Source organism: Centrocercus urophasianus, unplaced genomic scaffold (genome assembly GCF_019232065.1).
Source record: "Centrocercus urophasianus isolate 14NV4802_14NV808 unplaced genomic scaffold, USGS_Curo_1.0 seq_17, whole genome shotgun sequence".
In the NCBI taxonomy this organism is placed as follows: Eukaryota; Metazoa; Chordata; class Aves; order Galliformes; family Phasianidae; genus Centrocercus; species Centrocercus urophasianus.
In genome coordinates, this window is record NW_024884722.1 from 2,295,163 (window position 1) to 2,307,928 (window position 12,766).

The 12,766-nt window shown below is 40.8% G+C and overlaps 1 protein-coding gene across 2 annotated transcripts in view; it reads right to left on the reverse strand.

Annotated features, from left to right (window-relative positions):
• DOCK1 (dedicator of cytokinesis 1) overlaps positions 1-12,766 on the reverse strand; it is a 272,410-nt gene that overhangs the window by 75,893 nt on the left and 183,751 nt on the right. For both annotated transcript variants that reach the window (XM_042817852.1, XM_042817851.1), the window contains exons 30-31: positions 3,531-3,609; positions 2,428-2,528 (exon numbers count right to left, since the gene is read on the reverse strand). In XM_042817852.1, coding sequence (XP_042673786.1) covers positions 2,428-2,528; positions 3,531-3,609 — 180 coding nt within the window. The remainder of the gene's footprint in view (positions 1-2,427; positions 2,529-3,530; positions 3,610-12,766) is intronic.

Below are 12,766 nucleotides of genomic sequence, written 5' to 3' on the forward strand. Positions count from 1 at the left end.
TCCTCCAAGCCCATGTAAGGAGCTCCAACAACCCGCTTGCTACACAGATTATTTACTGAAGACCATTAATTAAACCACAGGATGAGCAAACGGTTGTGTCTGGCAACTTGTGGAGTTTGTGTGGGATAACAGTGAGATACCCTGTCATTATAAGGATTAATGATATTTCTCTTTATCATTCAGTCTGCAATTACCTAACGTTTCAATCCAACATTTAGTAAAAAAACTGCAGATTACAATAATTAAATTTTAATTATTGAATATTTAGCACATTGAAATATGTACTTAGAAAAGAGGGCGAGTGAAATTGAATGAAGTGATTATTTATATCCCTTTGGCATAGAACTGATAGTTGTTTCCCCACAGCAATAAAAGTTAGTGCTTTCAACCACTTACTGCATCTGAAGAATTTACTGTCTTGGTTTTCGTCCCCCAAACACGATTAAACTGAAAATAACAACTCGCAAAATCATTATAAGCAGAGATTTACAATTTAGCAAACTTCATTAAGTATCCACTTCAAATGACTTAGTCTGTTTACTTATCTCAGTAGTGAGTAACGTTTGTTGATCTCTCAGATTTCGTCAGTGAAATATGCTGCCCCACTTAATATCAGAATCACTTCCGAACATTTCCATCCAAGGATCTTATTCTCACAAAGAGGAAAATCAGTCTCCAGATGTATTCTAGGGGCATTTCCAGTCCCACCTGGCATTTCCAGCTTTCTGGCATTGGTTTTTGCTCAGATCAGGAGCCCAATCAATAGGAGCCCCATTGGGTGGGCACACCCCAGCTCTGCTCAGAGGAGAAGGGAAGAGAATTTGGACCCAGAGCTGCTGAGCTCAATCCCTCTGCTTTCCACCTGGTTGGGACTGCAGCACTTTGACTTCTGTCAGTGTCCTTTGCATTTATTGAAGAGTTTTTACCACTGATCTCATCTTGTGCAAAAACATGGCTCATGCATTCCAGCTCTAATAAAATGGGATTTATGTCACTGAACAAAAGCACCTTGATTTCTCCATGCAAGTCAGTGGCTTTTATGCTGTTTGTGATATTTGTATCACTACTGCAAAACCCCAAGCTCTATTTGAGATCACTTTTCCACCAAACTTTTAAATATTTCTGTCTCATCACAGCAGCCCCACGAGTCATGCGTACGTATCGAATCATAGAACGGCCTGGGATGAAAAGGACCACGATGCCCATCCAGTTTCAACCCCAAGCTATGTGTGCATGGTCGCCAACCACCAGACCAGGCTGCCCAGAGCCATATACGATATGATAGATCACACAGTGCTGAAAAATTCTGTTTTAACACTGTGGTAAATCACAGCTTCCAAAGGAAACAGCTCCAAACTCAGGATGGAGTGGATGAGTCTGAAGGGCAAAACTCAGCTGCTGGGGGAAAAAAAAGAAAATAGAAAGAAAAAAAGAGAGCCCTCTGCTTTTTGGTCAAAGAGTGCAGCCCACATGGTGCTGCCACTTCCAGCAAAACCCTTACAATCGCATCACACTGCAGCAGTGTGAAACTCTTCCCATTCTCACTGCAGTATCTCACATCACAGTAACACACAAAAAGGCTCCAGTTCAGTAATACAAAATACACCGTATCTCTCTATAGATAGAATATATATTACACATAGAAGAGGCTTGCTCAGGGACTCGGAGCTCTGAAACTGCATTAACTGTGGAAACCCGACTCAATATGGAAACAAACTGCTTTTGCAGGCATTCTTTACAGGCACCACAGCACCGAAAGTGAACCTGCACATACAGACTCAAAATATTCAACCAGCTTCTTCAGCGCTCAGTCAAGGATAAGGGTCCTCTGCACTGGGAGCCTGAAGAAATTTGGGGAGAAATGCACACACGAAAACATTCACATTGCAGTGTTTCTTCTTTCCTTTCATTTGCTGTGGGGTTCTGAAGTAAAATCACACAGCTTGAGCTGCCCAGTCAGAGGAAGGCAATGCAACTCCTTCTATAGGTAGGGGAGCGACACGGCTACAGCTCTACAAAGCCAGTCCTTAGGGATAACACAGGGATATGGGCTGCAGTTGGGGAAATTCACCCTAACAGGCTGTCAGGCATTAAGCAATAAAGAGTGCTCACAGAATGAGAACGATCACAAAGCTGAAGTGATTTAAAAATGCAGCCTTGTAATATGTTAATACTTCTGAGAAGTCTTGACTTCATGAATATCCCGCAGTATAAAATACTGTCTTCATCAGTAATGAATCATGTAATTTAGATCTTGATTCAAGGGTAGAAACACACGCAAGGCTTGATTCATGTTTTTAAAAACCAACCTTTCATTATACCATGATTGTGTCTCAATTTGAATAGATTTAGCTAAGAAATTAAACTAAAATTATGTTAACAAACCTCAAGTTCTTGTCCACAATTTAGATGACGAATAGGACTTACTTGTTAAGTATTTTTGCTCTCTTAGCACTTGAAAAATTCTCCAGTTGCAAGGACTCTTGCGTGAGAAAAGCAACGGCGAGGTGGAAGTAGTTGTTCCAAAGCTGAAAGGACCCAGAACGACAAGAACAGGTACCATTAATTCTCTGAAATGTTTCTCTGCACATCCACAAAACACCTTAGAAGAATCGAAGTCATTCACATAAATATTTAAAGGTGAAAATAACAGACACTACACAGGCATTGTTTCTTGATGTATTTAGTACATCCCCTCGCTGCGTTCATCTTCCCATGAAACATCTCCCATCTACAAATCCTGATCGACTGCATTTGGCTATACGAGTAAAATAAAATATGAACACATAAATATGGGGAAAAGATAGAAAAGGATTTACACTCAGACCCCACATTCGAGTCAACAGCTCTAGCAAAGCACCTGTTAATGGCTCTTTACATGGGTTGAGAGTGATAGGACAAGGGAGAACGGTTTTAAACTGAGACAGGGGAGGTTTGGGTTGGATATTAGGAGGAAGTTTTTCAGCCAGAGGGTGGTGAGGCACTGGAACAGGTTGCCCAAGGAGGCTGTGGATGCCCCATCCCTGCAGGCATTCAAGGCCTGGCTGGATGTGGCTCTGGGCAGCCTGGGCTGCTGGTTGGTGACCTGCACACAGCAGGGGGTTGAACCAGGTGATCATTGTGGTCCTTTTTAACCCAGCTCATTCTGTGTTTCTATGACTTGTCTGGAAAGGGTCCTTTTCCCTTTTTGCACAACCAGAGGGAAATGAGGAGTTCAGTATGGTACTGTGGGATAAGACTTGGTGCTGTTGTAAGCAGAGAATGACAGTGGAGTGTAAATGCTGAGGACAGGACAACTGAATGGGCTAACTGGGATTCCAGGGTTCACAGTCAAAACACAGACAACAAAATCGTGTGGCACATGGGGACATGGACACTGGGCATGGTGGGGATGGGCTGGCAGCTGGACTTGGGGATCACACAGGTCTTTCCCAGCTTTATTAGTTCTAGTTGTTTGGGACAGAAGTTTATTACACTATTCACATTACATCCCAAGACGCTGTTTGGTATTTTGATAATTTTTTTCTTACCTGCAACTCAAAGTTGGCTTGATCAAGAAATTTTTTGTTTAGCATATCTGCATACTGATTAATTGCTCGCAGGAAGACTCTGAAAGATCAAGAGAAAATTACATAATTACACACTCTTCGCTGGCACCTTTGTACGTTTGGCATTCCAATTAGACAAAAATGGGAGTCTGTCTGGGAAGTGAGATTTGTAGCTGTTACTTGAAAAGCAGTGTGATCTCACCACTGTTGAGCGCACGGAATTATATGCAGATGTTCTCAAAATTAATCAAGCAAATTCGCAGACGCGGGGTGAAGAAACATAAGGGATGTTTTGGATAAAAATCACTTGTCTTTAAAATATCTCATGATAATCAGGAGATCATTAAACATTCAGTTTATTAGAGGAAAAATGAAGTTGTTTCTTTTTCCCCCCCTCCCTTTAAAGTGACAGCATCTGAATGCTGCAGCTCACCAGAACTGAAACTGGCTCTATTTTAACTTGCAGGTGAAGCAAAACGTGTTTTCAAACACATGAGACAGACACTGTTTTACTTACGGAACAAAAACACATTAAAAAGCTGTTGAAGGACAGTCTTCAAAATGTTGTGCAATGTTCTACTTCTAAAATGTTAATTTAATACCCAGTACAGTTTATTGCTCCTCTAAAAAGGTTGCTTGTTAAATTGCAATAGGAGTCGGCTTGACAAGCTTTAAAAATAAAACCAAATGGTACAGTATAAGTAGGTCACTACATATTCATGGTGCTGACAAGTAAACATATTATTCTCTGGTATTCTAATCTCCATTTTCAAAATAAACATTAGATTCCTCCTGAAAACTTTAAATTTATGCTATGGAACTGCCAGCTAATGCCCAGACAAATGAGCTTGTCTTGGGAGCAGGCTGTGATACAGATTTATGTCCCTTAAAGCTCTAGAAACGATGAAGACCAATCATGACACGTGTAACCTTTCTTTCCTTTTCCCCAAATGCAATCTTTAAGAAGAGACTGGCACTACTGGATGCAAATAAGAAAATTAGTCTTCTACAAGCTGACAAAAATAAAATAAAATTAAAACAGCAGAAGGAGTTGGAACTTTTATTTGAATGTAAGATACCTACTGATCTGTCCTGAGAAAAAAAGAAAAGAACTTCTAGCTAAATGCTTGGTTGCCCAAATGAAATCAAACCTCACACCGAGATCAGGATGGGAGCAGAGATTATTCACGTATACCAAACTAACAAAACAAGGCACTAATTGTCACACGGTTGGGATGCATCTGTACTGTAAAATCAGATTTGTCCAACAGCAGGAGAAGAAAAGTATCCAAACATGAACAGAAAGATCGTTCTATTTTTTTTTTTTTTCCTGGTAGAAGCATGAAAGAAAATGTAGATAATGAAATAATTATTAAATAGCAATGAATATGTAAAAGCAAAAGATATATACACGCATACATAGATATGGTTGTGTGTCTAGATACATAAAAATATACATATCTATATATGCATACATACATTTCATAATATTGCTCTTTGTACCTGAAGATCTCACATGCACCCCTGTACTTGTACCCAGCACATGCAGAGATGCATTTCAGGAACTGCACTTCCATGCATTATTCACCAGAATCTTTGTCACTGTATATATTTGGAAACAACTCCATTAAGAGATTTTATAAACGAGATGAATTCAGCACACACAATAACACGCTGCGGACGTGTTTTAGATCTATGATTCAATTACTGAGCTGTAGCACGTACTAAGATTGAATCCAACGTTATCCCTGTAACCAGAACACCACCAATTCTGTCTGTAGATTTATGTCCTGTTTTGTTTTGTGCTTTTAAGGTCTGACAATGCTCTGAGGTCCAAAACTCTTCCCGGAAGGATCAGCAACGTACCAGCAGGAAGAGCTCGCTGATGCTCCTCGTCCTACCAAGATAAAATCAGTTCCAATACAGGGAGGATTATGCTTCCAATTTAATTATGTTGCCTCAAGACATCACTGTAATGTATTCAATCTGCTCCATCTAATTAAGCTTTGGAACAATCTCATTACTTTATATACCATTATTTTTCTTCAAATCGTAGCTCTCATTTTTCCCCATGTTCATTCAAGTGACTACAAATAAACAACAAAACAGTACAGAATCTACTGTACACTGCAACAGGAAAAGGGACCAAACCACAGCACATCTATAAAACTGTAATTGTAAATAAATGCCACCACTCACTCGCAGCCCATATGCTATCCTGTAACTAGAGTGCTCTGGGAAAGCAGGCATTCTCCCAACCTCCTGCAGTAGAACATCAGAAAAAAAAAGAAAAAAGAAAAAAGGAAAAAAATGTAGAGATTTGACTGTTGATTTTTTTAATTAAGCCCCATTTTGGTTTTCATTTAATTTGACGTTATACTCCATTCTATTACCATAAAAAGTTACACAGTGGAATAATCAGAGACCAGTTGAACTCCTACTACCTCCTGGCACCATTAAAGTCACCACAATGGTTTCTCTCATCCTGAGCTCATAATGCATCCCAACTTCTCCTTTACAGGATCTCCCAGTGTCAAGAGAAAACAAGGTGCCCATGACTTAATCTCAGGAAGTTGATTTTAAGAACATAAATGAAAACAAGACCATTGAGAAGTAGCAAGTTGGTTAACAGATGGAGAGACTTCATCCCACCTTCGCCGTGGAGTAAAGCTGGATGGTTATGAAGCCCACAAAAGAAATGCTGAATGTAGGTGATGACGTAGGTGAACGTTGCTTTCTGTTGCCATCACTGACTCCTGAACACCTTATATTCTCTGACAAAAACGTCATCCTGCTGGAATACAGACAGGACCTCAAAACAAAACATCTGAAACAGGATCTCAGAGAACGTGTCGATATTCTGAAACCAATATAGAACAAAATGCCATGATTTGGATGCTCTCAAGAGGAAGACTTTAAAACAGGATAGAAGATGCTTGTGCATCCTCACATTCACCTAGGAGAATGTCAGTGCCAATGCACACATCTACTAGTGCAGATTTCTTTGGCTGTTTCCCATCAGGTTGCTCTCCATGCTTAAACCGGAGCAGACAGATGTGAGCCTCATCCTCTCCCTCTTCTGACAGCAAAGTGAAGAGGAGTGAGAAAACCCAGAAAGACAGCAGAGAAATCGTAGGGTTTCTGGAAAGCATCTTGAGGATGCAGACGAGTCAAATCCAGCATTAACTGGGAATTCTGCTAGATGTTGTGCAGATGTATGGAAATCCAATGGTGCTGAAAAGAAAGGATTCTCCTGGACATCGAAATGCCATCCTGTGAAAGAGCTGCAACAACAGACATGGGGCTACGTGGTGAAAAGTCTGAACGTTTGGTGGCCTCCTTACTATTTTGGTACGTTGCTCAGTTGCATGCTTCACCGGAAAGAAAGATGATTGCTCTGAAGAGATCATGTGGATGGAGGGGAAAAAAAAAAGAACACTGCTCAATGAATTCCTGGCTCTACTCCAGGAAATGGCGTGTTATCGCCTGCAAAGTTTGCTGCAACTCATGAATTTAAATGGTTCAGGTTTATGCCCAAATAAAATTCAAAAGAGGAAGCAGAATATTTTTATGAATAATTTCAGGTCTTAGTCCAAACCTCTTCTCTTTCAAGGCAGGTTTTGATGGTTTGCAATAACTTCACTGTTAAAGCGAGAGACACAAGAAAACCAACAAAAAAAGCCATCCAAAAAAGGCTTTCTCAGAACAGGCAGAGTTAACAGATGAAGGTGGACTTGTTTTGGACATCACTGGGCCAAGAGAAGTCACCAAAAGTATCTCCCACATTCAGATGAAGAGCATCAATCCGCAGGGGCACAGCTTATCTCAGTGTAATTAATAACAAAGATTAGCTCTTGGTGCTCGTGCATAAAAAGGAGTGCTTTTCTCCAAGCTCAGCTTCTACTAACAAAAGAATGCATTATCCATGTCAGGAAGAGCCACCAAAGTAAAAACCTTGAGAAAGAGAGAAGTTGAGAGGCTGGAGCTGCTCACAATGTACTGAAGTTAGAATACTGAGAACGTCACACGCAGCAACAAAATCTAATGCTAGCATACTGCAAAAGATTTGTTAGACAAAAGACTTTATCAACCCAATTAAAAGAAGGAAATTAACACTTTTTCCACAATGTGATCGGAATAGAAGGGATATGATCACAGAAGAAAATCACGTCAGGAGATGCGAAGGGAAGACAGACTGGTGCTGAAGGAGAAGTAACAAAACTAACATCCTACAGGGATGAGGTTTGTGGCTGCTCAGCCTCTGAGGACGAGTGGTGTTGGGGCTGCCTTTCAATGCATCAGCAGCTTTCTGTTGTAGTTACAGTGAAGGTCCTTTGAGGCAGGGACTGATTTCTAATCCTCTGTTTAGACAGTTTCTAGCAGAGTAAGGCTCTATTCCATCATCTGGGTGCCTTGATAATGTATCCCTTTTCATTTATTTCCTGATAAGACACCTTATCAGTTCTTTGTAAGTCAGGAGGAATGACCACTTGCACCAGCACACAGTGAGTCAAACACCTGTGCTGCAGTTGGTACCACTCACCTTGCTCTCCCTGCCCGGGCAAAAGGACAGGTAAGTCCTAATTCCTTCCATAATTTCTCCTCCCTTACAGCCCTCCATCCAGAGTCAATAAACCCTCAAATATGCTTCCCATTCAAGCTGTAAACATAGCTTCAATTGCAACCACTGTGTATTTTTATCACTGTTAATGCTTAATCACGCCCAGTGGTCCCACAGGGGGTTAAATGGTTTGTGGATGCACGCCTAGAGATTGCTAAAGCAAATAATAACACAAATACTACTGCTTTGATTCTGTTATTTTACCTTTGCAGAGAAGCCCTTTTTTCCTGCATACAATCTCACTGAATCCAGGAGGCTATTCCTACTTGTCACATCTAGACCTCCACTGGCAACAACAAATGAAGAAAAGACAAAGAGGTAGAGCACATGAATGGAACAGCAGTCACTGTGCCAAAGAAATCCTTTTCTCTTCCCTTTCTCAGGTACAGTTGGTTCTTCTTTCTCCATTCTCTCTTACAATTAATCACATGCCCTGATTTTTTTGTTCACTCCATTGAACATATTCGATGCCCCATGTTCATTCAGCTTCTCCCACCACTAGAAGGCATTTGCAAAAGCTAAAGGAGATGAGCAGAGCTGCATCACACCCAACTCATTGAGTAAAACACGTGCAGATCAAACTAACTCTGCACAAAGAGTTTTTATGGAGAAAGATATTTCAGAAGAACCTTTCCTACAGTATACTCTGTTCTGCGTATTATCTTGTCAGCTTTTGCATCAGGTTTGCACTAAAACTACTTGCTAAAATACTTGCAAGAAAATCTGAAAACAGTGCAAGCTAGAAATGTAGTCCATAAAAGCCTGAAGAGATCAAAGAACAAGTACAGGAGAACCAAGGAACCGAAGGACAAATGGTTTCTGTAATGACAGCATAACGATCTAAACAAGAATACACACACAGCTTAAAATAATCTAGGTTTAGCTGCTAATTCAATAAAAGAGAGGGAATTTGAGAGATGTTATAAAAGGGCCTATTACACCATTTCAGTTAATTTAGATGGAGGGATAATGAATGCTTTATTACAGCTGATCGGCCTTCCTGCACATTACCATGCCTCGCATGCCTGTGATTTTGCTGCTCTGGGAGACAAATTTGCTGTGCATATGAGACAGACTACTCTTATCTTGTCAGACTGTGTACGAAACAACCGACCTAGACCTTGAAATCCCCATGCAAAACCCAGACCTGAACAACTGCTCACTAACGCATGAATACCAAAGTCCTCTTTTAAAGAGCAATCACATCAAATATCTTCAAATCATTTCTCAACTTTCCATCTGCAAAGCACAGTTAAGTTTTAAACAACTTTTCACTTGCATATAAATTAAAATTCACATTTTAATACATCCCAGTAACAGCTTTTCTCTTGGCATCACATATGGGATGATGATTTTCCAATTATTATGACCCCGGAACACAGAGAATATGTAATACTCAGATGCATATTCTGTGTATGTCAGATGAAAGGGAAAATCATGGAAATGTATGAGCACGAGGGCACGGGCCCTCCTCCCATCTCCCCTCAATCGTTTCCCATCCCAAACTCTTTTCTCTCCTTGTGATATTATTACTGTTAACTTCTTTTCACACCTCCCAACCTGACAGCTGCTCAGCCCACATCAAGGTTTCCAAAATCCTTTTCATTTTACACTCCTCTATGTGATGGCTCTCTGCTCAGCCTACCTCTCACTTATTCTTTCTCGCTGTTGTTCAATAATACGTTAAAAAGATTCCTTGCAATACATTCCTTCTAATTCATCAGGCTAAAGAGCAGCCAAAACTTGGGAAGAAAAAAAAGAGAAGAAAGAAAGAAACAAAACCCTTGATCATTTGCTTTCTGTTGAATTACAATTCCTGGGCTGACTGTGATAACAGCACAGAGTAATCCCAATGAAGACTTGCTGCTAAATACTTACATTAGCATAATCTTCTCCAATCGTCTACTTCACACCAGCACAGGTGCATCGTGTCACTTTATTAACCTATTTTCTAATAAATATTTCAGAAACAGTTTTAGCATATTATCTATGACCACTGACACCTCCTTCCTGATTTATATTCTGCGCTGTGCGCCCTCTAAAACAACGGGGATGGATGAATGAAAAATAACTGCAAGTTACAACATTCTGAAGGACAAACTTGCGCTCTGACTACCAACAATCGCATCCACAGCGCGCTGCCTCACCAACCACCTCTGCAGTGCTGCTGCCTCGCACCTCAAGGCCCATTTTTGCAATGGAGAATTGCTCTGATGCCGGGCAATCAAACAATAAACGTTAAGAGAAAGAAACAAAACAAAGGGGAGAAGAAAGTTGGGATTTCTTTTTCAAAAGAAATTCTGTCTCCAGAAATTCCACCTGCCATTTAGCTCCAGCCGTGGATTGAACCTTGCGCACTGAATTTCACCTCCTAGAGACTTTTATGACAGGTAATAAAAGCTTGCAAGTGTGTTTTCTAAGGGAAATGCTACAAGACAATTTGAGTGCTTTCAGCTAAGGCTACAACACTGGAAAACCAGTGTCTATTGCACGTAGACAGCATCAGTACCCCTCTTCACCAAAAGCAAATATCCCATAAGGAATGCACAACCACTGAATTAAAAATTGACTATTTCTATCATGACAGTCAGCGAAAACTTGGGACAGATCTTATAATTTAGAACAAAGGGATTTGTTGAAGCACCACTATGAGAAATCTCTGCATTCAGCTGTGTTATTAAGCAAGCTGTTCCCACTTAAAGCGGTGCTCCACAAAGTGCCAGAAGTCTTTGCTGTGGAGCAGGCATCACCACCATCCCTTGCTGAATTTATGTGCTAAAAACATCACTTTCAAGCAGTTACATTTCCAAACTGAGAAGCAAGTGCACATTTGTAATGGTCCCTCTATACAAAATGCTTAAAGGTCACTGAGCAACCCAAGAACGTGGTGTCTTATAAATAAAGCATCTTTCTTTGACTTGGCCTTAGATGGGAATACTGCCTCACCTTTTTACAACTGCTGTAATATAAAATACCAACGTCTGCATGGAAATAAGAAGTTTGTAAAGAAAGAACTGTTACAGAGCAATCTATAAATACCCACACAAGCCCTCCAGCCAGTCCCAGCCATCCCAGCCCTTTGATTCTCTTGGTAGCACCAGGAAGATTTAGTTCCCAGGAATGACCAACCCCAGGACAATTCAGTTCTACTGCCCTCTATTTGACACAGAGGAAATAAAACACAGAACCATGTTTAGGATGCTGTGCTGACCCCAACAAATGGAAAAACTACTGGTTTGTTTTTTCCCTACCACCCCATTTTTGAAAGAATTTGGCCTGGAAATAATTTCTAAAACGGGAATCAAGTCATGTGAAGCATGGCAAAGGACACCAGGTAAATTTTCCTGCAAAGTGTGAATTTTCTGATCATGAATTTGGCAAAAAAAAAAAAAAAGAAAGAAAAAGTTTCGAACACATGACAGCATTGCACCAGCAAGGGAACCTCTGTCCTTTTCTGCTGACAGCACTGTCCTTTGTAACTCACACATTTCTATGGATACCCCAGTGTGAATACTGATTAAGGCTGCTTTGGGTAATTATGGATAAATCAATAGAATTGATTCACTGCATTTCATATTCTTTGACATTTTCATCAATCGTGCAATCAATTGTTTAGACAATTGCAGCTGGATAAATAAATCTCATAATGCTAGGAAAATAATCCTAATTTTTCCTGTGGATATTTGATCAAAGTCCATCACAGAATGCAAATGGGGAAAAAGCAAGCAACCCACAGAGCAAGGTGCCCAAAGGTTAGTCCAGCAGCAGACCAGTGCTGCTGGGGTCATAAGTCGTGCTCATCTCAGCATCTCAGTTAGCTGGAAAGGTCTTTTGGCTTTGTATGTTATCCAAAATGCTAAGTTTACCGCAATGCCTGCTGCTTCTTAGGGGGCTGAGAATAATTTGGCTTTTACGTTCTGTCTTCTCATGACTTTTCATTTACAAGAGGCACTGTCCAGAAGAACCAACTTGCACAACCTTGGGATGTCCTTCTCCCATACCCTATCCAGCAGGCACAAGACTTAACTCCCTGGGAGGCAGCACAAATACAATCTTCTGGTAATTGACACACATATATTAGATATATTTACATATCACAGAAACATGGAATGACCTGGGTTGCATAGGACCACAATACTCATCCAGTTCCAACCCCCTGCTATGCTCAGGTTACCAGCCAGCAGACCAGGCTGCCCAGAGCCACATCCAGCCTGGCCTTGAATGCCTCCACGAGACAACTGTAATGGCTGTTCCACTTTGCTGTTTCCATGCATTTATGGGGTTGGCAGCCTTGTGAAGAGACCACTAAATGCTGGTGAAGTATTGAAAAACAACCACAACAATATAACCACTTTTCTGGAGCTTTAAGTAAGGCTGCATTTGATCCTAAGCGTGGCTCTCAGATATTGCTGTGACACACACAACATTTCAAGAAGGCAGTGGGGTATGCAGGAGGAGAGTGAAGCAAGACGAGAACACTGCTGGTCCCCTGCACAGACAATTGCTTGCACAACCCAGCTATTAACCTCTGGACAAAATCAGTGCTTTGCTGTTCTTTTAATTTCTCTTGCAGGCTCCTGTCTGCTATGGTTTGCAG